The sequence below is a fragment of the Pinus tabuliformis genome, chromosome 7 (genome assembly GCF_031772625.1).
Source record: "Pinus tabuliformis cultivar Carrire ecotype Pingquan chromosome 7, CPIR1, whole genome shotgun sequence".
NCBI lineage: Eukaryota > Viridiplantae > Streptophyta > Pinopsida > Pinales > Pinaceae > Pinus > Pinus tabuliformis.
The window spans coordinates 547,878,365-547,905,714 of record NC_142293.1 but is presented as its reverse complement, the minus strand read 5'-3'; the positions used below and the strand labels follow the sequence as shown (position 1 = coordinate 547,905,714).

Here is a 27,350-nt window from a genome sequence, read left to right as displayed (position 1 = left end):
GTCTGCGATGTGGATGGAACAATCTTGCTAATGTGAGAATTTCCATATGGTGACCTGGAAACTCTACTTTATACCTGGGGGCATGCAAACCTTTTTGCATGCAAGTGAAAAACGACCATTTATTTTTTTAGTTTGTAGGCTCTTAACCCTTTAAACTCATAGGTTGGTCATTCCTAGCTTTCCTAACAAAAGGCTCCGAAGCAAAGTTTCGAATGGTGCAAGCTCCCTAAAAAATTAACCTATCGATGAGACATCCTTATTATACGACTGGCATGAGCAGTTTTACGCGAAGTTCAAGCTCGTTAAAAAATAAACCTAGCAATGAGCAAGTGTTTCCATAGAGTTCAAGCTCATTAAAAAATGAACCCCGCCTCTGGTAAATAACCATTTTGATTGCATGACTATCAGCCTTTGAACCTTGGTCGTGTTCTTACCATCACCTCCACTCTTTCTTAGTCGAACATACGCCTCCATTTGATTGTTTACCCTTTTGAGGAATAGTTGCAACGAGTGATTCTATTAGCCACCTTCTTTACACTTCCGTGATTGAAAAGTTCCAAAGCTTACCTGGAACCAGTTGCTATCCAAAAACATCACTCGTTCCTCAAAAAACGAGTCTCTTTTAAGCTCTTTTCATCTAACTTGTAAAATCTAAAAAGATTGACGAGAAATTGGCCTCTCCAGCTTGTTAAAGCGATCGGAAGTGCCATCCCTCCTCTAGATTTTAATCTTTTTGGACCTGAGGGATTATTACACAAAAATATCGAGTGCTTGTCTTATTCGGCTCACTAAAACTATCGAAAAGTCATCCCTTTCATATTATTTTGTACTTTTTCAAACTTAAGGGATTACATTACAAAAAAGGACCATTGGAGTTTCCTTTACGTCCCTTTTTAGACTCTCTAAAATTGAAAAGGATCGAGTTATCTTTATCGTTAAACTCATTAAAATAATAGCGACAAACTTGTCCATGCAGACAAGAGTGAGTTTCACTATCGCTAGGCTCGTTAAAACATAGCGATGAGTTTGCCCGAAGGGCAAATTATAGAACAAGCATATGTTATCCTCCTCAAGCTTGACAAAAATAAAGAGGTACTGATCAACAATGACTGGGGAAAAAGTGAAGAAAACTTTAATAGCTTCATTGGTAGCAGGTCGCTCTTGAACATGAAACTTTCACTCCGTCACCATGATTGAGTCGGGTTGGGTTATTCCATTCACCGGTCATATCACCATTGGTCCACCATACCATCCACCTTGGGGTTAATGCTACCAATCCATTTCAGTGTCGTCAATATGTTCAAGAGAAGTCGCTCAGAGAATTGACCAACCTAGCTAACATCTCATCCTCTACAATACCTTCACTCTCCATTTTTTGTGACCGCCACCCTAAACCTTATATCATCAAATCGTTTTCACCTCCACAAAATCATTTTCTCCATTCCATGTCATAGATGTGGGATTCATTAAGGCCCTCCTACGACGAGCCCACCTACACAAGCATAAGGGACCACAACCACATGATTGGTTAGAGCGGAGTTGAGGTGGTGAGTAGCCAGGTGGACTTCCACGAAACCTTGGCAGATTGTAAGCCTCACAGAAGAGAATGGGTCGGGACGACATGGTGTGGTGGAGCCCGAACGTGCTACAGTAGCAAATGACGATGGGATGCATGGAGGAGGTCTACCAAGGATCTGTGTAACCCCAGAGGATCTTTCCCAGCAGTTTCAGTGGGGAATCACAATGGAATCTGTTGGGATTTTAATCTCGATGTGATGTGGTCGTAGAGAGGGGTTAATTTATGACCCGGTATGAATGGGCCGAAGGCTAAGGTAACGCTGCCATGTGGCGATGAGGTGGCTAACTCGGATAGCTTGTGGACACCACATGGCAAATCAAGACGACATGGCACTATCTGGTAGGCTAATCTTCGAATGGCCATATATTTTGATCCGAGAATCGTATTGAGACAAATCTTATATTTTCATAAAGGTCTTGACAAGATGAACACAACATCATCATCTGTTTTAAGTCTTAAGAAAGTCAAAAAAGGTCGAAAAATTTAGACCCCATTTCCATAACAAGACTTTGGAGGTTGGGTCAGCTTAATAATTGCCTCCTTCTACCCTTAGTTGGGGCTAGGGATAGTAGGGGATGTGTTACAGAAAGGCACATGCCAAAGGGTGAGCACAATGTAGAATTGGTGTTGGTTGAACAATAAGGCAACATGCTATTCTAACACACTAAGACTTGGTAAAGGTCTAGAGCTCATCAAAAGCACTCAAATGCACAAATCAATTATTCCCTTTTTCAAAAGAAAATTATAAATTTTTTCATCTCTATATTGATCAAGTTTCACGTCATCCCCTAGAAATCTTCAACCACTAAAAGTTATCACTCCATACCTAAGTTACATGACACAATGAGACGAGACATGAAGGACACTAAAATACAAGTGTCTAACACATGACATGGTGACCCCAATAACAATACACGAAGAACAAGGTTTATATATATACCTTAAAAGAAAACAACGCATGACACAAATAGAAATTATAGACACAAAGATTCAAATTTTGTTAGAATTTAGAAACTAGAACATTTACATGATACAAATTCGATCATGCAACTAAATACTACTTAGTACTTACTTGTCCTAAGTCAATGACGTTCAAGTGACAAACACAAGAAATTAGAACCATAAACTATAGTTTCTCATTAAGTCATTAAAATCGAAATGTATTACATAAATAATGAGTCACTATTACTACAAGTGGGAATGCCAATGAAAAATACAAAATAGGGTAGATACTAGAACCGTAAATGGAAGAATCTCATAGCTTGTGATTGTCAATAGTCCTTCTCCATGTTAGAATCATCAAAATCAGCATCACTTCCATGACTCTCTCCTCCATCCTCCCCCTTCTCTTCCTCATCTATATCCAATCCAATCAATGCATATGTTGGTGTGGAGAATGAACCCTAAACTGGATCACCATCAGAAAAATTGAATGGCTCTATCACTGGTTCATTAAGATCCAAGTTTGCTAATGCCAACTCAACACTACTATCCAAACCCCATATCATTAGGAAACGCATCCCACATCTTTGTCTTTCCCTTCAACCACTCTTCCCTCTATTTAGAAATAAGACGGAGGTTGATGTGCACATACACCATACACCATTGTCTTGCACTTGGAATCCTTTCAAAGCTACACTATAACCCTCAAATGCACTCCAAAATGCCTACGAACTTCAACCTACTAAATGAAATGAGGAAAAAAGACAGACAAGTCACCTTTTTCAAACCCACGGGCCACTTTTGAATAACATGTGTCCTAAACTTGGGATACATTTAGAGCACATGTCGAACATGAGTTTGGCACATGCCCTAAACTCGTCCTCACGAATCCATGTCTGACATGTGGAAATTGTGACACGTGACCCCCTAGGTGTGTGTCATCTAACTTAGAAGACTTGTAAGATACCAAACATGAACCGGACATGTGCCAAACTCGTCCTTACAAATCCATGTCCAACATGTGGGATTCATAACACATGACCCCCGAGGCATGTGTCCTATGAATTAGAAGACTTGTAGGATACCAAACACACATCATTTTGCACACGAGAGAAATTTTCATAATGAATCCTCACACGAACGCTACAACTTTCAAGATGCAAGATAACTTTATAGTAGACAAAACATGACAAAAGGTTCATTTTCACGTCATGTGTCCAAGGTAAATGCATATTTTTATATGTAACCTCTTGCAAGACTAAAAAGAGATAGACATTGATTTTAAATTGTATCTGAACCAAAATTTAAAGCAGCAATGACTTTGGTTTTATTGGAAGGCATCCAATTTGACCCTGCTACAGGTATGTATCTATTGTGGTATGTTTATACAAAATAAAGACAACTGGAAAATTTTGATTCTTTATGATTGGTTTCAAACTCAACCACAAATATCATTTAGCGTTTTACTAGACATGTGTTTGTTCTCTAAAATAAAACTCAAATCTATTGTGTATCTATAATGATCATGAATTGTAATTTGTTGCATTGTGGCCCGTAGATACTTTCAACACTCTAGGTAATACATCATTGTAGGTGGACTAATATTTTAATCTCTACTACACTATATATCATTATATATATGAAAACAATGAGAGAAATTCAAAATTGGATCTAATTTCTTTATTAGAGACTTACCATCAAGCATGTATTCTGAAGCTACATATCCCAATGTCCCTACTAGATCAATATTTGTGTTACCAGCACATCCTGCACTTGTTACTGCAAGACCAAAATCTGAAAGCTGCATCCATAGCTAGTGGTTAGAGAGCGGTGACTACAATACCGTCTACTTAGGAAATGTTTCACTTCGGACCAAGTGTTTTAAACAACATAAACCAAGATGGACAAATAAATCTATTTAGAAATTTCTCAAAGTATAATTCATGATAAGTGATAATAAATTAATACAAACAGCTGCACATGTCACAAAATTGATAGAAAAGAAAAACTGAAGTCCTACATGAAAATATTTTGACAAAAAAATAACTGATGCTTAAAATAGTTCATAAAGTAAAAAAAAATTCAGTAGGCAAGCAATGGAATTCCCATCTCACAGAATCTCCCATTGAATTCAATGCACATGCCATACATTTACAAAGGCTTTTGTCAATTACATTCTAGGAAACTTTCTTAATGCTTTACAAGAATCTTCCCAAATTAACTCATAAATATTACATAAGAAACATTCATTTCCAGGTAGATTTAATGGTATTACTATTTTTAACACTACAGTCAGTGTAAGTGTGAGATTGGAAAACCTTGCCCTCACCTTGGCGTTGAAGCTTGCATCAAGAAGAATATTTGATGATTTGAAATCTCGGTGAATCACTGCAAGGTTGCAGTGCTCATGCAAGTTTCTAGACCCTGTAAAAGAAAGAAAACCATGGTAAGCTTGAGCTCCCAGGTTGATAGAGGACCAAGTGAAAAAGTGATTTCAATTGGTAAAATCTAGTAGTAGGGAATCAAATTATCTGTGTTAGAACTACCTTGCTGAATCAAGGGCTATCTTCATCTGCAAAAACCATGTAAGTGTAGATCCGTGAGATGGTACTGACAAGCAATCCAACACAGTTTCTTAACAAAGCATAGCTGTGAAAGGCTGCTTACTCATGGCCTACTAGTTTATCCATGACGAATGGTAGTATCAAGTTTGTTTGAACAAATAAAAGGCTTCAAAACATAGGCAATATTGAAATTGCCTAGTGGTTGGAGAAAGCTACCATGTAATTGGTCTTCCAAAGAGCCATTCTGCATCAGATCGTATACTAAAAACCGTGTATGTTCATGAGTACAGAACCCAAGAAAAGAAACAAGGTTTGGATGTCGGATTTTGCTCATTGGCTCCACTTCATTCTGCAACCAATGACAATACCAACAGATGAAATCAGCAAAGCTTCTTCTAAGTTCTAAAATTATAGGGAGAATAAAAAAGCACAATGCAATATGTTAAATGTAGTGCATCACCAAATCCACAAAAGAAAAGACACTCAAAAGGGCAACTTTAGGGCACCCCTCCAGAAAATGCCTTCACTAATATCCTCTTAAGTTTGAAGAAGCAGCCAGCTTCCAAAATAATACCTCTAACATTTTTATTACCTACCTGAAATTCATGCTCAGCCTGTCTACTACCCTCATCTAGCTTCTTCACAGCAGCAAAGGAATCATCATCAAACATTGCCTTGTATACACACCCAAATCCACCCTCTCCAAGTATGTCATTGCTGCTGAAGTTATTTGTAGCTGTTAGCAGCTTAGAATATTCAATTGCAGTTGCACATCCTTTTTCTTAGAAACATGGGAGTTCAAACGACTCAGGAGAGGCATGAGTGGAATGCCCCTATAGGCATCTGCGAAAATTCAAATTACAGGCAACTTAGTGAGCTAACCCTAGATCAAAATAGTCGTAATGTAACTAATCGAACTCTCATGTAAACAGAGGTCATCCGCACCCATGGCGTTTTATAATTTGTTAGAATCCAAAATTTTGATTTTACCAGATTATTCAGATCATGAAATCAAGTCTGATGTTTATTATGTTAACCCCCACAAAAAATAATAGTTTGACAGAGGAGAAGAATTTCTATAGTCATGGAAACCATTCCAATGCACTGGCAGTAATGCATAATAGTTAATATGTATACATACATCCAAAAGATATCCACACAAATTCAACACGGGAAGTCATCGAATCTCAGCCCCGAATCCAATCAAACAATATCTCCATAGGAAGCACCACTCTCTCTTTGGCTGCCCTGTTGGAGTACACATCAAGAGAGGGTTTGGTTTCACACAGTGAAAGGGATAAAATATGACATAGTGGTGATACCAACCTGAGGCGCCTAGATCTAAATTTCGCTTGAATGCATTAGGTTGAGGTGAAGAAGGAGCAGAGTTGTAAGTCTTTCTATACAACCAAGTACAAACTGAAGAAATCATGATACATCCAACAAATATTGGCCGTATGATAATTGCCAATAGTAGTCCTTTGTTGATGTGATTAGATTCTTCGTCTATCTGCATTGGAGAACCTATGTCTGAACACACAACCCATTTTTCAATCATCAAAAGAACAAAGCGCAATGACTTTCAGAACTTGTAGAAAGATGCAAACAAGCAATTCAAATTGAGAGATTTCAATTTCTGAAGAAATCTTACACAGGCTGTATTTTTTAGCATAAATATACTCTTGAAAAATTAATGAAAAGGCTGGCATTGAAGCCCTTACCGGTTGAATTTTCTGGTTTAGTTGATGCATTTCTTTTTGCTAGGGGATCATCAAGTAGGGAAGCCAATGACAGTGCGAAATGCAAAGAAACTAGTGCAGAGGTAGGCACCAGTAAAGAACGTCCATTTGCAGTCTCGACTTTGTTAAAAAGAGAGAGACTCAGAATCAAAATATGCAGTAAAACTGAATGCCCCATCTTGAAAATGAGTTCTACTTGAAAGTCAGTCAAGCTGTGGCAGAAAGCTCGGGAGATATTCAAAGAGGTAGATATCTATGTCCTAAACTTGGGACACATTTAGAGCACATGTCGAACATGAGTTTGGCACATGCCCTGAACTCATCCTTACGAATCCATGTCTGACATGTGAAAATTGTGACACGTGACCCCCTAGGTGTGTGTCATCTAACTTAGAAGACTTGTAAGATACCAAACATGAACCAGACATATGCCAAACTCGTCCTTACAAATCCATGTCCAACATGTGGGATTCATAACACATGACCCCCTAGGCATGTGTCCTATAAATTAGAAGACTTGTAGGATACCAAACACACATCATTTTGCACACGAGAGAAATTTTCATAATGAATCCTCACATGAACGCTCCAACTTTTAAGATGCAAGATAACTTTATAGTAGACAAAACATGACAAAAGGTTCATTTTCATGTCATGTGTCCAAGGTAAATGCATATTTTTTATGTAACCTCTTGCAAGACTAAAAAGAGATAGACATTGATTTTAACTTGTACTTGAACCAAAATTTAAAGCAGCAATGACTTTGGTTTTATTGAAAGGCATCCAACTTGACCCTGCTACAGGTATGTATCTATTGTGGTATGTTTATACAAAATAAAGACAACTGGAAAATTTTGATTCTTTATGATTGGTTTCAAACTCAACCACAAATATCATTCAGCATTTTACTAGACACGTGTTTGTTCTCTAAAATAAAACTCAAATCTATTGTGTATCTATAATGATCATGCATTGTAATTTGTTGTACTATGGCCCGTAGATACTTTCAACACTCCAGGTAATACATCATTGTAGGTGGACTAATATTTTAATCTCTACTACACTATATAACACTATATATTATCTATAATGATCATGCATTGTAATTTGTTGTACTATGGCCCGTAGATACTTTCAACACTCCAGGTAATACATCATTGTAGGTGGACTAATATTTTAATCTCTACTACACTAAATATCACTATATATATGCGAACAATGAGAGAAATTCAAAATTGGATCTAATTTCTTTATTAGAGACTTACCATCAAGCATGTATTCTGAAGCTACATATCCCAATGTCCCTACTAGATCAATATTTGTGTTACCAGCACATCATGCACTTGTTACTGCAAGACCAAAATCTAAAAGCTGCATCCATAGCCAGTGGTTAGAGAGCGGTGACTACAATACCATCTACTTAGGAAATGTTTCACTTCGGACCAAGTGTTTTAAACAACATAAACCAAGATGGACAAATAAATCTATTTAGAAATTTCTCAAAGTATAATTCATGATAAGCAATAATAAATTAATACAAACAGCTGCACATGTCACAAAATTGATAGAAAAGAAAAACTGAAGTCCTACATGAAAATATTTTGACAAAAAAAATAACTGATGCTTAAAACAGTTCATAAAGTAAAAAAAATTCAGTAGGAAAGCAATGGAATTCCCATCTCACAGAATCTCATATTGCATGGAATGCACATGCCATACATTTACAAAGGCTTTTGTCAATTAAATTCTAGGAAACTTTCTTAATGCTTTACAAGAATCTTCCCAAATTAACTGATAAATATTACATAAGAAACATTCATTTCCAGGCAGATTTAATGGTATGACTATTTTTAACACTACAGTCAGTGTAAGTGGGAGATTGGAAAACCTTGCCCTCACCTTGGCGTTGAAGTTTGCATCAAGAAGAATATTTGATGATTTGAAATCTTGGTGAATCACTGCAGGGTTGTAGTGCTCACGCAAGTGTTCTAGACCCTGTAAAAGAAAGAAAACCATTGTAAGCTTGAGCTCCTAGGTTGATAGAGGACCAAGTGAAAAAGTGATTTCAATTGGTAAAATATAGTAGTAGGGAATCAAATTATCTGTGTTAGAACTACCTTGCTGAATCAAGGTCTATCTTCTTCCACAAAAACCATGTAAGTGCAGATCCGTGAGATGGTCCTGACAAGCAATCCAGCACAGTTTCTTAACAAAGCATAGTTGTGAAAGGCTGCTTACTCATGGCATACTAGTTTATCCATGACGAATGGTAGTATCAAGTTTATACAAAATAGTCGTAATGTAACTAATCGAACTCTCATGTAAACAGAGGTCATCCGCACCCATGGCTTTTTATAATTTGTTAGAATCCAAAATTTTGATTTTATCAGATGATTCAGATCATGAAATCAAGTCTGATGTTTATTATGTTAACCCCCACAAAAAATAATAGTTTGACAGAGGAGAAGAATTTCTATAGTCATGGAAACCATTCCAATGCACTAGCAGTAATGCATAATAGTTAATATGTATACATACATCCAAAAGATATCCACACATATTCAATAGGGGAAGTCATCGAATCTCAACCCCGAATCCAATCAAACAATATCTCCATAGGAAGCACCACTCTCTCTGTGGCTGCCCTGTTGGAGTACACATCAAGAGAGGGTTTGGTTTCACACAGTGAAAGGGATAAAATATGACATAGTGGTGATACCAACCTAAGGCGCCTGGATCTAAATTTCGATTGAATGCATTAGGTTGAGGTGAAGAAGGAGCAGAGTTGTAAGTCTTTCTATACAACCAAGTACAAACTGAAGAAATCATGATACATCCAACAAATATTGGCAGTATGATAATTGCCAATAGCAGTCCTTTGTTGATGTGATGAGATTCTTTGTCTATCTGCATTGGAGAACCTGTATTTGAACACACAACCCATTTTGCAATCGTCAAAAGAACAAAGCGCAATGACTTTCAGAACTTGTAGAAAGATGCAAACAAGAAATTCAAATTGAGAGATTTCAATTTCTGAAGAAATCTTACACAGGCTGTATTTTTTAGCATAAATATACTCTTCAAAAATTTAATGAAAAGGCTGGCATTGAAGCCCTTACTGGTTGAATTTTCTGGTTTAGTTGATGCATTTCTTTTTGCCAGGGGATCATCAAGTAGGGAAGATGATGACAGTGCGAAATGCAAAGAAACTAGCGCAGAGGTAGGCACCAGTAAAGAACGTCCATTTGCAGTCTCGACTTTGTTAAAAAGAGAGAGACTCGGAATCAAAATATGCAGTAAAACTGAATGCCCCATCTTGAAAATGAGTTCTACTTGAAAGTCAGACAGGCTGTGGCAGAAAGCTCGGGAGATATTCAAAGAGGTAGATATCTATGTCCTAAACTTGGGACACATTTAGAGCACATGTCGAACATGAGTTTGGCACATGCCCTGAACTCATCCTCACGAATCCATGTCTGACATGTGGAAATTGTGACACGTGACCCCCTAGGTGTGTGTCATCTAACTTAGAAGACTTGTAAGATACCAAACATGAACCGGACATGTGCCAAACTTGTCCTTACAAATCCATGTCCAACATGTGGGATTCATAACAGATGACCCCCTAGGCATGTGTCCTATGAATTAGAAGACTTGTAGGATACCAAACACACATCATTTTGCACACGAGAGAAATTTTCATATTGAATCCTCACACGAACGCTCCAACTTTTAAAATCAAGATAACTTTATAGTAGACAAAACATGACAAAAGGTTCATTTTCATGTCATGTGTCCAAGGTAAATGCATATTTTTTATGTAACCTCTTGCAAGACTAAAAAGAGATAGACATTGATTTTAACTTGTATCTGAACCAAAATTTAAAGCAGCAATGACTTTGGTTTTATTGAAAGGCATCCAACTTGACCCTACTACAGGTATGTATCTATTGTGGTATGTTTATACAAAATAAAGACAACTGGAAAATTTTGATTCTTTATGATTGGTTTCAAACTCAATCACAAATATCATTCAGCATTTTACTAGACACGTGTTTGTTCTCTAAAATAAAACTCAAATCTATTATGTATCTATGATGATCATGCATTGTAATTTGTTGTACTATGGCCCATAGATACTTTCAACACTCTAGGTAATACATCATTGTAGGTGGACTAATATTTTAATCTCTACTACACTATATAACACTATATATTATCTATAATGATCATGCATTGTAATTTGTTGTACTATGGCCCGTAGATACTTTCAACACTCCAGGTAATACATCATTGTAGGTGGACTAATATTTTAATCTCTACTACACTATATATCACTATATATATGCGAACACTGGGAGAAATTCAAAATTGGATCTAATTTCTTTATTAGAGACTTACCATCAAGCATGTATTCTGAAGCTACATATCCCAATGTCCCTACTAGATCAATATTTGTGTTACCAACACATCATGCACTTATTACTGCAAGACCAAAATCTGAAAGCTGCATCCATAGCCAATGGTTAGAGAGCGGTGACTACAATACCATCTACTTAGGAAATGTTTCACTTCAGACCAAGTGTTTTAAACAACATAAACCAAGATGGACAAATAAATCTATTTAGAAATTTCTCAAAGTATAATTCATGATAAGCAATAATAAATTAATACAAACAGATGCACATGTCACAAAATTGATAGAAAAGAAAAACTGAAGTCCTACATGAAAATATTTTGACAAAAAAAATAACTGATGCTTAAAACAGTTCATAAAGTAAAAAAAATTCAGTAGGAAAGCAATGGAATTCCCATCTCACAGAATCTCCCATTGCATGCAATGCACATGCCATACATTTACAAAGGCTTTTGTCAATTACATTCTAGGAAACTTTCTTAATGCTTTATAAGAATCTTCCCAAATTAACTGATAAATACTACATAAGAAATATTCATTTCCAGGCAGATTTAATGGTATTAATATTTTTAACACTACAGTCAGTGTAAGTGGGAGATTGGAAAACCTTGCCCTCACCTTGGCGTTGAAGTTTGCATCAAGAAGAATGTTTGATGATTTGAAATCTCGGTGAATCACTGCAGGGTTGTAGTGCTCATGCAAGTGTTCTAGACCTTGTAAAAGAAAGAAAACCATGGTAAGCTTGAGCTCCCAGGTTGATAGAGGACCAAGTGAAAAAGTGATTTCAATTGGTAAAATATAGTAGTAGGGAATCAAATTATCTGTGTTAGAACTACCTTGCTGAATCAAGGTCTATCTTCATCCACAAAAACCATGTAAGTGCAGATCCGTGAGATGGTCCTGACAAGCAATCCAGCACAGTTTCTTAACAAAGCATAGCCGTGAAAGGCTGTTTACTCATGGCCTACTAGTTTATCCATGACGAATGGTAGTATCAAGTTTATTGTGGTATGTTTATACAAAATAAAGACAACTAGAAAATTTTGATTCTTTATGATTGGTTTCAAACTCAACCACAAATATCATTCAGCATTTTACTAGACACGTGTTTGTTCTCTAAAATAAAACTCAAATCTATTGTGTATCTATAATGATCATGCATTGTAATTTGTTGTACTATGGCCCGTAGATACTTTCAACACTCCAGGTAATACATCATTGTAGGTGGACTAATATTATAATCTCTACTACACTATATATCACTATATATATGCGAACAATGAGAGAAATTCAAAATTGGATCTAATTTCTTTATTAGAGACTTACCATCAAGCATGTATTCTGAAGCTACATATCCCAATGTCCCTACTAGATCAATATTTGTGTTACCAGCACATCATGCACTTGTTACTGCAAGACCAAAATCTGAAAGTTGCATCCATAGCCAGTGGTTAGAGAGCGGTGACTACAATACCATCTACTTAGGAAATGTTTCACTTCGGACCAAGTGTTTTAAACAACATAAACCAAGATGGACAAATAAATCTATTTAGAAATTCTCAAAGTATAATTCATGATAAGCAATAATAAATTAATACAAACAGTTGCACATGTCACAAAATTGATAGAAAAGAAAAACTGAAGTCCTACATGAAAATATTTTGACAAAAAAAATAACTGATGCTTAAAACAGTTCATAAAGTAAAAAAAATTCAGTAGGAAAGCAATGGAATTCCCATCTCACAGAATCTCATATTGCATGGAATGCACATGCCATACATTTACAAAGGCTTTTGTCAATTACATTCTAGGAAACTTTCTTAATGCTTTACAAGAATCTTCCCAAATTAACTGATAAATATTACATAGGAAACATTCATTTCCAGGCAGATTTAATGGTATTACTATTTTTAACACTACAGTCAGTGTAAGTGGGAGATTGGAAAACCTTGCCCTCACCTTGGCGTTGAAGTTTGCGTCAAGAAGAATATTTGATGATTTGAAATCTCGGTGAATCATTGCAGGGTTGTAGTGCTCATGCAAGTGTTCTAGACCCTGTAAAAGAAAGAAAACCATGGTAAGCTTGAGCTCCCAGGTCGATAGAGGACCAAGTGAAAAAGTGATTTCAATTGGTAAAATTTAGTAGTAGGGAATCAAATTATCTGTGTTAGAACTACCTTGCTGAATCAAGGTCTATCTTCATCCACAAAAACCATTTAAGTGCAGATTCGTGAGATGGTCCTGACAAGCAATCCAGCACAGTTTCTTAACAAAGCATAGCTGTGAAAGGCTGCTTACTCATGGCCTACTAGTTTATCCATGACGAATGGTAGTATCAAGTTTGTTTGAACAAATAAAAGGCTTCAAAACATAGGCAATATTGAACTTGCCCAGTGGTTGGAGAAAGCTACCATGTAGTTGGTCTTCCAAAGAGCCATTCTGCATCAGATCGTATAATAAAAACCATGTATGTTCATGAGTACAAAACCCAAGGAAAGAAACAAGGTTTGGATGTCGGATTTTGCTCATTAGCTCCACTTCATTCTGCAACCAATGACAATACCAACAGATGAAATCAGCAAAGCTTCTTCTAAGTTCTAAAATTATAGGGAGAATAAAAAAGCACAATGCAATATGTTAAATGCAGTGCATCACCAAATCCACAAAAGAAAAGACACTCAAAAGGGCAACTTTAGGGCACCCCCCCAGAAAATGCCTTCACTAATATCTTCTTAAGTTTGAAGAAGCAGCCAGCTTCCAAAATAATACCTGTAACGTTTTTATTACCTACCTGAAATTCATGCTCAGCCTGTCTACTACCCTCATCTAGCTTCTTCACAGCAGCAAAGGAATCATCATCAAACATTGCCTTGTATACACACCCAAATCCACCCTCTCCAAGTATGTTATTGCTGCTGAAGTTATTTGTAGCTGTTAGCAGCTTAGAATATTCAATTGCAGTTGCACATCCCTTTTTCTTAGAAACACGGGAGTTCAAACGACTCAGGAGAGGCATGAGTGGAATACCCCTATAGGCATCTGTGAAAATTCAAATTACAGGCAACTTAGTGAGCTAACCCTAGATCAAAATAGTCGTAATGTAACTAATCGAACTCTCATGTAAACAGAGGTCATCCGCACCCATGGCTTTTTATAATTTGTTAGAATCCAAAATTTTGATTTTATCAGATGATTCAGATCATGAAATCAAGTCTGATGTTTATTATGTTAACCCCCATGAAAAATAATAGTTTGACAGAGGAGAAGAATTTCTATAGTCATGGAAACCATTCCAATGCACTGGCAGTAATGCATAATAGTTAATATGTATACGTACATCCAAAGATATCCACACAGATTCAACAGGGGAAGTCATTGAATCTCAGCCCCAAATCCAATCAAACAATATCTACATAGGAAGCACCACTCTCTGGTGGCTGCCCTGTTGGTGTACACATCAATAGAGGGTTTGGTTTCACACAGTGAAAGGGATAAAATATGACATAGTGGTGATACCAACCTGAGGCGTCTGGATCTAAATTTCGCTTAAATGCATGAGGTTGAGGTGAAGAAGGACCAGAGTTGTAAGTCTTTCTATACAACCAAGTACAAACTGAAGAAATCATGATACATCCAACAAATATTGGCAGTATGATAATTGCCAATAGCAGTCCTTTGTTGATGTGATGAGTTTCTTTGTCTATCTACATTGGAGAACCTGTGTCTGAACACACAACCCATTTTGCAATCGTCAAAAGAAGAAAGCGCAATGACTTCTCAGAACTTGTAGAAAGATGCAAACAAGCAATTCAGATTGAGAGATTTCAATTTCTGAAAAAATATTACACAGGCTGTATTTTTTAGCATAAATATACTCTTCAAAAATTTAATGAAAAGGCTGGCGTTGAAGCCCTTACCCATTGAATTTTCTGGTTTAGTTGACACATTTCTTTTTGCCAGGGGATCATCAAGTAGGGAAGTCGATGACAGTGCGAAATGCAAAGAAACTGGCGCAAAGGTAGGCACCAGTAAAGAACGTCCCTTTGCAGTCTCGACTTTGTTAAAAAGAGAGAGACTCAGAATCAAAATATGCAGTAAAACTGAATGCCCCATCTTGAAAATGAGTTCTACTTGAAAGTCAGTCAGGCTGTGGCAGAAAGCTCAGGAGATATTCAAAGAGGTAGATATCTGCATTTTCTCAAGGAAGGTTCAAACCCAAAAATGCATAGCACTGCTCTCAAATTTGTAAAATTGGTAACAAGAATACACGGGGTAGATCAAATCCCATTTACATTGGATTTCTTTGAACACTTCAAGCGAGAATGTAAACAGATCTGAACAGAGAGTTGATCTTCACTGATCACAACAAGATTTGCAGCACCAAATGCCCAGCAGTCCTCCACAAGTGAAGTTCAGGCCTCCAAATGAGTGTGCGCTTAGTTGAAGAGCTGTACATGCAAACTGGTCCTTCAGCGCTTATCCGTGAGCCCACACATATCACGCATTGCTGCGAAACGAATGGCTCGCTGGCGGTGCGTCCGTCCCGCTTCCTCATTAACCGTTCAGTTTTGGATCAGTGTTGGATCAACGATCACACTTCATTCAATCATCTAACACCACAAATCCACGGTCAACAATAGGACATGGCGGCGGCTGGGGCAATTCATTTCAAAGGGAAACACCTTACAGCGTAAAAATTGAGGTCTTTACAAATTTGATGTTATTTATAAATATCATTAAGTAGCTCATCAACAGCTAGACATTATAGATCAAGCCTTAAAAAATTGAATTTGTGAAGTTAGGTTTTCATGTGAAAGGCATACGTGATCATTACAACAATGTGGTAGAAGGAATAAAAACTAGAGGCCTTTACTAACTCGATGTTATTTCTAAAGATCTTAAGAATTTCATCAAAAACTAAAAAGGAACTATGACAAATAAGATATGATAATTAAAATTGTAAATATCCAATTTTACATTAAAAGAATGAAATGGTGAAGTTTCTTCCAAATTCTAAAACTAGAAATACTAAACATGATGCTTGTACACTAAACATGATGCTTGTACACTAGGAAAGAAACATCAAATTTAATTTCCTAAAAGTACATATGAAAGGGAAAGAGATATTCTTGAATTTGTCCATAATTAGTGTGTGAGACAATACAAGCTAAACCACTTGGTGGACCTATTTATTTTCTTATCTTCATTTATAATAAAAAACACTATTTACATTTGAATATTTCAAATATTTTAAAACATGGGTAAAAAACATATAAGAGAACATATCAATACTCATAAATGATAGGAGGAGAATACACATCAAAATATTTCATGGAAATTGTAGAGACAATGGGATTTTGAAACAATGCAACTCAATAAAATGATGTGGTTAGAGGAGAAGTATAACATTCGTTGAATGTGCTCTAATAATGATAACATGTAAATATACTCCCAAGAATTTTGGGTCTAAAGTAGAAATTACTATTATGTATCTTAAAAATAAAAATCTAGTCAAATTATTAGACCATAGAAATCGTTATGAAATATTTTATATTTATAAACCAATTGCTAATTATTGGAGATTTTTATTGAAGAAATAATTTTATCACATTCGAAAGGAAGATAGAAGGAAACTTATGCAAAATCAATCAAATGTATAATTTTTTTTTGTTATTTTGTTGACCATCAACACCACCAAGTGTATAATCCCATTACTCATAATATTTTTGGAAGGAAATAAGGTATATTTCGTGAGTATGGAAATGAGGATCAAAATAAAGATAATCAAGATGTTTGAAACCTTCCTAAAGAAGGAATTGAAAGTGTAAAAGTAGAATAAATTAAAGTTTAACGAGATGTGTTAAAGACCAAAGTGGCATTAAATATACAAGTAGTTTAAGTACACCAAGAAAAAGTAGAGAAACTTAGCAAAGAAATGATGCATTATGAAGACAAAAAGAGAAAATTTAAACAATTATTTGGTATAAATAATATCCTATGATGATATGATGATTCAACTTATGAGTGTAAAATAATTTTTGACCTTTCATCATGTTAACAATTGAAAAGAATATTGGGTATGGAGCTTGATTATCTTCCTGATTCAGAAGCCTTGTTTCAACTTTGTTTGGATCCTAGTCCCTGACAAGGGGGTGTGGGGGGCTTCCCCACACTAGTGCTACCAGGGGGGTCCAAGGGTAGTGCCGCCAAAACAAAATTTAGAGAAAAATTTCCATATAAAATATTGTAATTTCATAGTCAATCAAGGTCATTGTTTAGGTAGAAGATCTGGTGGTAGATGTTATATTAATTTATATATTTTCCCTAGAAGGAAACCCTTGGTTTATATGAGGGAATTGCATTGCAGCTATGTAATATTTTGTGACAAAAGAAAGGGAGACAATGTGAGAGTGAAAAGGAAACTATAGAGGATGTGTTGTACGTTATATCACTTTAGTTTACTAGATAATATAAAAGGAAAGACTAACTATTTCTCCTTGGATGTAGCAGAAACTGGGTGAACCAGGTATATCTGTCTCTATTGTTTTATACTTTTTGTGTTTCTAATATTTTAATTTCATTCCTCTGATATTTAATTTCTAACAATGAATGGATGAATTCTATGAAAGAGGAATATGATTTAATAATGAAAAATGAAACTTGGGAACTTAAGGACTTGCTTGGAAATAAAATTATTGTAGGTTCAGTATGTTTGCTCAAATCTATGTTCAATGTTGATGGTAGTATAGACAAATTTGAACCTGTATTGTTTGCAAAAAGTGACTAAAAAAAAGTTGCAAAGTATAGAGACATGCATGCGTTAGCTGCTAAGTATAGTTGAAAATTGATGGTAGTATAGACAAATTTGAACCTGTATTGTTTGCAAAAAGTGACTAAAAAAAAGGTGCAAATTATAGAGACATGCATGCATTAGCTGCTAAGTATAATTGAAAATTGATGATAGTATAGACAAATTTGAACTTGTATTGTTTGCAAAAAGTGACTAAAAAAAAGGTGCAAATTATAGATATGTGCATGCATTAGCTGCTAAGTATAATTGAAAATTAGATTAGCTCCAAATTAAGTCAACATTTTGAACGAAATTAAAAAAAGTGTATCTACTTTGACCAAAAGGTTTTGTAAAGCACGAAAAAAACATCTTGTTCCTTGCTTAAAGAAAGCATTACATCATCTTAAAAAACACTCAAGTCATGGTACATCAAAATTGACACTTTCTTCTTTTAGAAAAGTTTCATCAAAAGTAAGAGATCCAAATTTTTAAATAAAAAATGGAAATGAGAGTATTTTTTTGATTTCATTATATGTTGATGATTATTCATGATAAGAAGTGCTATTAAATTGATTGATGAAATTAAAAGACACTTATCATAAGAATTCCAAAGGAATAAGTTTGATTAGATTTATTATTGTTTAGGGATTGATAAGAAGTGCTATTAAATTGATTGATGAAATTAAAAGACACTTATCATAAGAATTCCAAAGGAATAAGTTTGATTAGATTTATTATTGTTTAGGGATTGATATTTGGAGAGGAAATGGTAAAACTTTAATTAGTCAATAAATGTATAAAGAAACTAATAAGAAGGTGTAATATAATGTCATCTAATATCTAATGCACTAGAATATAATATTAAGTTTTGCAATAATGATAATACAAAACAAGTAAATGGTATTTTGTATGTATATTTGGTGAGAAGTTTAAACTATTTAACCACAATATATTTTGATAATGAATGTACTAATCATTTGAGTGTTGAGTTGATAACTGATTCATATTTTGATTGGGAAAGAGATTTAGATCATAGAAAATACACCATGGTATATGCATCGAATACATGATCTAGAATTGTGTCTTGGAGTAGCAAGAAATAATTAGTTGTTTTTTGATCCTGAAATGAAGTTAATTATCATTGGAGAAAAGCAACATGTTTCTAGATCTATTAAATATTATAATCAAAGCTCAATAAAATTGATAAACAATCTAATTTATAATGAAAAGCCAAAATCATTAAAAATCAACCGATAAAAAATTCAATTACAATAAATTGATTTGATTTACTAGAGTACAAATAATAATGTTGTTACCATATTAACCAAACTTACCAAAAAAAAATCGTAATGTATAAAAACAAGTTAGAAATTATACAAAAGTCATTTCCCATTAAGCAAGAGTAATAGAAAACACTTATTAGTAAGTTGTTAAAATTCTAATAGTTAAGTAATTGAGATTGTTTTAGAATCTTAGATAGTTATAAGGGTGTATTTATTTTGATTTGAATTCGTTTTAGAATCTTAGACAATTATAGGGGCGTATTTATTTTGATGCATTCATATTCATAATAAATAATAAATAAGGTAGTGAAACAAATTCATTTGTTTTTTTTGTTGGGTTTGAAGTTATATACTTCTGTATATTATTTTGCAAACAAACAAGTTTATGATTATTATATTTATATCAATCATATGTTTAAGTAAATTATAATATATATTTAAATCTATATATATAATCAAAATATATCTACAATGTTGATATATAATAACATTGAACTATGAAGTTATACGTTATAGATTATGTGATAAAGCATGTGTTTTATAGTAAAAGTGAACTATGAAATTAGAGATTATTTGATAAAATGTGTTTTATAAAAATTATGAAGTTTATAGTTCAGCCATATGCTGTAAAAATCTGCTGGCTTCGGCCATATGCTGTAAAAATCTGCTGGCTTCGGCCATATGTTGTAAAAATCTGCTGGCCTCGGCCATATGTTGATTTTCCCTCTGAAAAAAAATAGTTCAAACCCTAACACGACACATCGAAGACAAATAACAATAGAAAATATAGATTTATGAAATGGGCATTTACTGAAGCAAAGTTGGTGCAACCCTACGCCTGCACAACCAATCTACCTTGTCGGGACTTAAATTCCCCTTAATAGCCCCTTATTAAGTTTTATACCTCCATGCCCCTTATATATTGGGATATTTGTATACCTTTAAAACCCCAGGACCATGCCTTTCTTTGGTTATATATATTAAAATATGCGGAATTGCCTGAAAACTCCGCTTGAAGCGTTTATCCGGACTTTAAAAACATTACAACTGCGTGCATAACCCTATCGGGTTCACACATCACCCCTATACCATTGTATTAATGCAATATCGCTATCGCAAACCATCGCAGGCCATACATGCCGGAATATATGAATACATGAAGCAAAAACAATGATTTTTACCTTTTCCCATCGGCGCACTTATCATACGCCGAAGGCAATGTAATCCCAAAGGTTTGGGGTCTAAGCCTTTGACATACCCTGCTCCAAAATGCCGATGCGATCTAAGCACCTGGATCCGATATGACTCAAAACCTCCGTTTAAAGGATTTGAAGTCCGAATTCTATGTTTAAAAGCGTTTTGAGCCCGATACTTAGTATATTTGGGCTTTTCCACCTACGAAGCCAGAACGATGGAATGCTCTCACCCAATAATCCTTTAACACCAGATCTCCATTAAAAAACATGAAAAACCATAGGCCGGCATCAATATTATCCTAAAATATATAAAAACAAGCATTTTAAGGTCTCCACGGCCCAATTATGTGATTACGCATGCAACACTGATTATTCACAATAAACAAATAACAGAGCTTCGCCCTTCGGCTTAATCACACAGGTAAAGTCCTCTATCTCAAAAAGTGCATCAATTACACAGTTCCACACTCCAATCATCAATTCTCTATAAACATAAATACAAAACTATATTTGAAGTTCTCTGCCCTCTTTGGCCTGATTATTCTAGTTAGCAGCTTTCTCCTCCTAGGCTCCCCGTAGGTTTACAAAGCTCTCGGATCTCTTCCCTCTCTCTCTTTCCTTCCGCATCTCCCTTCAGAAACAAAGGAAATTGCATATATGTCATACCTAAAAGTTTCCTTCCACATATGAAGGAATAGACTATACATTTAGAAACGAAATCCTATCCTAATCTAAACAAACTAAACTACTTGGATTGATCCCCAAGCAGGGAGGATCATTTGCCATTTATTCCCAATTCTGTTTAGAATTAGGTGACAAATTAACTACTTTTATAATTTAAAATTAATACAATTTGAAGAACCAATTTTTCTTCCAACTTGCATTAGCCACAACATGTGACCATTTCATCACATTGCTGGCTAATTCTAGATGCTCTTGCATCAAAAGTAAATCACTATTCCAAATAATAGAGACTTGGAACATGCATCAATAATTATTCTACGATAAGTGAACGCTTGATGTAACTTTCATCATTAAACCTCCACAACGAAATGTTTGAAATTTTATTTGCCCAAAATATTTTAATGATTTCAATCATAAAATATAATTAACTTCGCAAATTTGGCTAAACCAATATAGTAGCATGACTATATCTCAGGAAAATCGTAATCAACGCACGTTTCTTTCGGATACGTCCACTTTAGTGATTTCCGGGGAAGTTCCATGTAAATACAAACAAAACAGATCGTCTTGTTAAGATTAACAATAAATCCCGAGATTTCTCTTACTAAAATGCAGATGTAAACAACAACATGCCTCTACTTTAATACAAATGATTTGGTTTTCGGATGTGGATTTGTTTAATTTTTCGAATACTCTGGTTTTGACATAAAGTGAACTTGAAACAAGAAATCATATTTCACGTCATGGCATTCGATAAACAGACACGCCTTATAATAATCAGTGAGTGACATACCAGAGTAAGGATCTATGCATCAACGAACGACAGAGGCACAAGGTAGTTTTGTTACGTGAGGTCGAAGTTCCCAGGTTTGCAAAGAAATCTGGTCATGTATAGTAATGATCAATTCTACTTTGTTGATACTATCAACAATTTGCATGTAACTTTTTTGTACGGGTTTAAAAGAATGAAAACGTATGCCAAACTAGCATTAGTTTTTGTGGGTTGGTAAAATTAAAATATATAAATCACATTAAAAATATAATGTAGTGGATAGAGTGGAAGATTTTATAAATATAATAAAAAAATATTGTAATAGAAAAAATATTCCTATTTTATGAATGTACACATTTAAGTGATTAATCATGTATAAAATGACTGGGTTAATTTTAGCTTCAGAATAAAAACTAAATTATATATTTTATTGTAAAATTGACCATTTTACTAAGTAAAATTTACTTATATATAAATTAATGTTATAAATAATAATGAGAAACTTATCATGGAGGAACTTGTTAGAATTGAAATAATGTCAAATCCTTAGGAAATTGGTGGACTAGAGCCACTTGGTACAAATATAATATTTTAAATTTATGAAAAGAAATGGACTGTTTTGCTAAATAAAATTTGCTTATATATAAATGAATATTATAACTAGTAATGAGAAACTTATTATGGAAGAATTCATTAAAATTGGAATAAGTTAAAATCCTTAGGAAATTGGTGGGTGGGGAAAGCCACTTGCCACTAATCTAAATTTTGAATTTTATTAAAAGTCAATGCAACCTAACAAACTACAGCCCTTGATAAGCATTCAGACTAAGTATATGCTTAGTGCATTCCCTTGAAAATCAATCTAGCCCATAAATTAAAAAAAAAAAAAATCAACCAATCTTTATCCACTTTAAATTGAAATAAAAACACTTTAACATTTATTGAAAATAAAATTTAAACTCAATACTATCCCTATCACAAAAACATTGTTTCAGCCAATTTTGTAAACTAAAAAGTGACTCAACAAATCACTTCAAATCAAGGACAAGTAACCGCTGTATTATTAAAAATGGGATTTGAAATGAGTACAATCCCCAAAACTTAATTGTTTCAAACGATGTTGTAAACTTAAAAGTGCCATTTTAAATAAAGCAAGATAAACAAACAATTTCAAATCAAGGATAAGTAAGTCATTGAATTTACGGTTCTGACATCAATACTATATTATGAACAAATCATAACCTTCGGATAATTTCTGGGCACATCTCCACAGGTCCCCCACGTTAATACCTTGCTTTCCAAATCTAGCAGGGTCGACTACGCTTAGACTTAATTCTTCCACTCTTTTTGTTTTTTAATTCTGTATAACAAATTGTGTGGATTTATGAACGCTGGCTGCAATGAGACAGAGGTGAAGATAACTGCAGAAGGAAAAAAGAATAGTACAGATCAGTTATAGAAGTTAATTCAAAAGGATAAAATTTTATTTCAAGCTCTTATATTATTTCACAAATCTTTTCTTCTTTGAAGACAAGATTAATAACTATATGTGAAGCTTCCCAATTAAATGGTTGTGAAGCGTCTTTACATAGACATTAAGCTCTTCTCCCAAATACATAAATGATATTCACTGTAATCCTCTAATCTTATGGTTAGAAATAATGACATCACCATAGAAACCATGAATGAAGAATAAACAGATTAACAACCATAACATCATTGATCTCTATATTGAAATAAGGGGAGTTGCAAGCAACAAGTCCCTGCCGTGCTTAGTAAACACTTGGATAAAGTTCCAGATTCACCATCAACGAATCTAGTTTATCCAATTTAAGTGAATGTGTCAGTCGTAGTAGTTTCAGTCCCATTTGTTGTTGTTTAAGTTTACTTTGCACCTGTTAATGTGCCAGAATTGCAAGAACTTTCAAACTTTTACGGCACGTCAAATTGATCTCTCGGAGATTCCTTAAATGCTCTATGGAATTTGGAAGCACCTCCAAACTTTTACAGTAGCGCAGATTGATATTATGAAGATTAGATAAATTCTCAGAGAAATTTGGGAGTATCAGAGCCTGTATATTCTGTTGCTTAAGCAGTAGAACCGCCATTAGTATATTATTTTGTTGATCCAGTCGATGACCCAGTGGGTGATCTAGTTTGTCCATAAGCATCAAAGTCTGTATAAGTGACCATTTACCACTGAGATGCAGCAAGGGTATAGGCAAATGTAAAGGGAGAGACTGCATAAGAGGCAGAGGTGGGGGCAGTATATTATTCTGTGAATTGAGTTTCTACTAAGTCTTAACAAGCAACACCCAAAGTAGTTCGAGAGCCATCAGCGCTCTATGTTCCATATCCAATTGGATAACTCGGAGCCTGTTAATTAAGAACCATTTCCAGATTCAGAAATAGTGGATTGAGTTGCCTAAGCGCTTTCACACTAGTAGATCCCGCATAGGCATAAACAAAGCTTTCTAAAGCAGGCGAGGTAGGTGTTTCAATAGCATCAAAGCATGCATAAACAAGACCCACATCCTTTCCTAAGAAAGCCAATGGTTTACCTAGCGTACCTTCCACTATCTAGTAGCATTCCAGTAGTAATAGAACGGCTTTGACAATGGGCTATTGAAAGTAAGGGACAATTTAAGCTTTATCTGAAGCCCTAATAAGCAAGCAAGGAAACGATGCCACCATAAATCCCACCTACAGCCAAGTCAGTTCATGTTAAGCCTGCACCTGTAAGAGCAACAAATAACAGATTCATGGTCTTCTGTGCACTTCTACTAAGGGAGAACCTGGGCTAGGACCAGGACCAGGTAGAGCTAAAGCTAGTGGAAGAGCAAGACTGGGAGAGTATTATTATCCAGGGGTTATAGAAACAAGCGCAAGGTAGTTGGCAGTTATATATTCACCGTTGCATAAGGTCGGAGGTTGCCTCTGCCTTCGCTAGCGCTGTCCCCATCTATGCCAACTGGTTCTTTGGCTCACTCTGGAAAAGACGGGGTGAAAATGGAATGCTCAGGGATGTTTTGTGATCGAGGCTAATAAGGTTCACCTCATGCCATGCCATTCTGCTACCTTCTATAGCTTGACTTTCTTGTACCTAGACTAAGCACTTTATGAAGTTCCTAGTCTAGCCCTAGAACATCTAGTTATTCAGCTGCAGTCGAGCCTTGCCGGGGGCATCCTCTTCCCTCTATGGAAGAACCAGAGCCCTAAACCGTAGACCCCTCAAACTAGAAATAGAAATCACTTACCGCTACCGACCATCAGTAGAAGCAAAGGCATTAGAGTAAGAAGTGAAGGAAGTTTGTTACCCAGTTAGAGATCGAGATTGATAGCTAGCATCTTAACTAGTTACAGGGTCGTAGCCCGTTCCAGATCCATTTTCAGTTGACTCCACAGAGGCAAAAGCAAAGGCGGGGGGAGTTACAAAGCAATAAGCCATGGTGGAAGAAAATCCAAATCCAGATCTGGGTAAAGAGAAAAAACGAGAAAGATCGAAACCCAGTTGCAAATGTAGCATGGGTGGTTACAACAGTAGTTTCATCAGTAGCAATTTGAGATCAAGATCTAGAGCCATATATTGACCTGGTTCCAGGAGCACCGTTTCAACAAGTCACTTGATTTGTGCTCGAGGACAACTGTGTAGCCTTAGCTATTTAGGCTCTAGACAGTAGGCTACCTTACTGCACCAACCCATCTTATCTTTCTGCCTTCTATCCTTACCAATAGAATCATTAACTAAATATATTCCCCTCAATAAATCATTCGTTCTTACTAGTTCAAGGAAAAGGAATTGACTAAACTTATTTAGTTAAGGGGGGCTGCCAAAGAATTGACTAATAATTTAGCTGGAAATATACTTAGGAATTGACTAAGCAAGGAGGCCCTCTAAGTAAGTAACCTAAGGGGTACGAACATTTTGCCAGCATCCCAGCTTGTTCCAGCTTAGCTTCGTTCAGTTAGAGATTGATATCTATAGCCATATGCATATGCAAAGTGAGTAGTTTTGATCCTGGGTTTAGAGTGCAAAAGGGAGTCCAAAGCCCATAAATACATATTACATATATAATACATGCGTATTTAGATGGTTACAAAGCACGTATATAAAACCTAACCCATGGCCAGTGGTTCGAGATTATCCCTAGACAAAGAATAGCCAATCAGAAAAAATATGAATGTTGTTGCCCTATGCTAGAGTAAGCACCATGCCTCCCTGATGAACGGGCAATGAACGAGCCTAGCATCCACCAACGAACAGGATCATAGGGGGAGCTTTCATTCAATCATTACAAAAGAAACTACATGGCCATCCGGAAGAAATCAAAATAGATGGAAAAACACAAATCCCTAGACCAAAAACCAACCCCAACGTGGGTCACGTATCAAGCCAAATGCATAATCAGACCTTATATAAGCACCCTTTTTCATGATAATAAAGGAAAGACCAAACCGAACCAAAGCAAAAGAAGCAGTTGTAAGAGACACTAGCGGCAGAGAATACGTATGAACAGAATAGAACCTCCATGGTGATGGACTCACTACAAGACACCACCCATTCAACAACAACGATGAAGAAAAAAATACTTGTTATGGCTGAGCAGTATAAGGATATCTACACTGCAACCCAAAACTAGGTGAATCTAGTTAAACAAAGAGAACGACTAGTTGAAGAGCTATAAGACAGAATAAACTAAATGCAAGTAGACGCAGACCTATTGATAGATCATGACCGTCACACCACCAAGACTATGGTGCATTGCTACATAAATCGTGATCTCTTTTAATGACTAAAATATCATGATAATGCCATTTGGGGTTCTTGTCCCTATGAAATTCCTTTGTTTATCATCTTGTTGCATAGAGAAATTAATAAAAAATAAAAAATTAAATAAATAACAAATAGAAAAGTAAAACTTGCAGGTGGTTAAATAAAGAAACATAAAGTTAAATATAGAAAATATAAAGCTTGCGGTGGGCACGTGCAGCTTGCATGCCGCCCACGTATCCCCCCTCCACACTAAATCTTGCATGTAGCCCATGTATCCCCCCTCCACACTAAATCTTCAATATGTGTCAAGAGATTCAATTGAAACAACCTCGCTAATGAAAGACAAGAGATTCAATTGAAACAACCTCGCTAATGAGATATGGCCTTGCTACCAAGTCCAACCATACCACCTAGCAATCCTAGTTGGTTGTACCACACTTTCATATATGGGAGTTTTAAGAGCAAATGGTGGCGTATGCGGTAATGGTAAAGAAAGGTAGGGTTGGAGCGAGCTTATAACCTTTCACCAACTTACCAAGTTGATTCAGTCAAACCAGTTGAAATCGCTGTACCACCAACAATAGAGTTGATCCAATTGAACCAGTCGAAA

The 27,350-nt window shown here is 35.5% G+C and overlaps 1 protein-coding gene across 1 annotated transcript; it reads right to left on the bottom strand.

The window, feature by feature from the left end:
* Nucleotides 1–2,850: 2,850 nt before the first annotated feature.
* Nucleotides 2,851–15,796, bottom strand: LOC149248520 (putative receptor-like protein kinase At1g80640). Its single transcript, XM_089450338.1, has 8 exons — nt 15,606–15,796; nt 14,762–14,835; nt 14,033–14,280; nt 13,653–13,785; nt 12,078–12,141; nt 11,860–11,956; nt 4,217–4,322; nt 2,851–2,936 (listed from the first exon to the last, which is right to left on the bottom strand). Exons 1-8 carry the CDS (start codon nt 15,794–15,796, stop codon nt 2,851–2,853), a joined length of 999 nt encoding a protein of 332 aa, XP_089306464.1.
* Between the last annotated feature and the right edge of the window lie 11,554 nt (nt 15,797–27,350).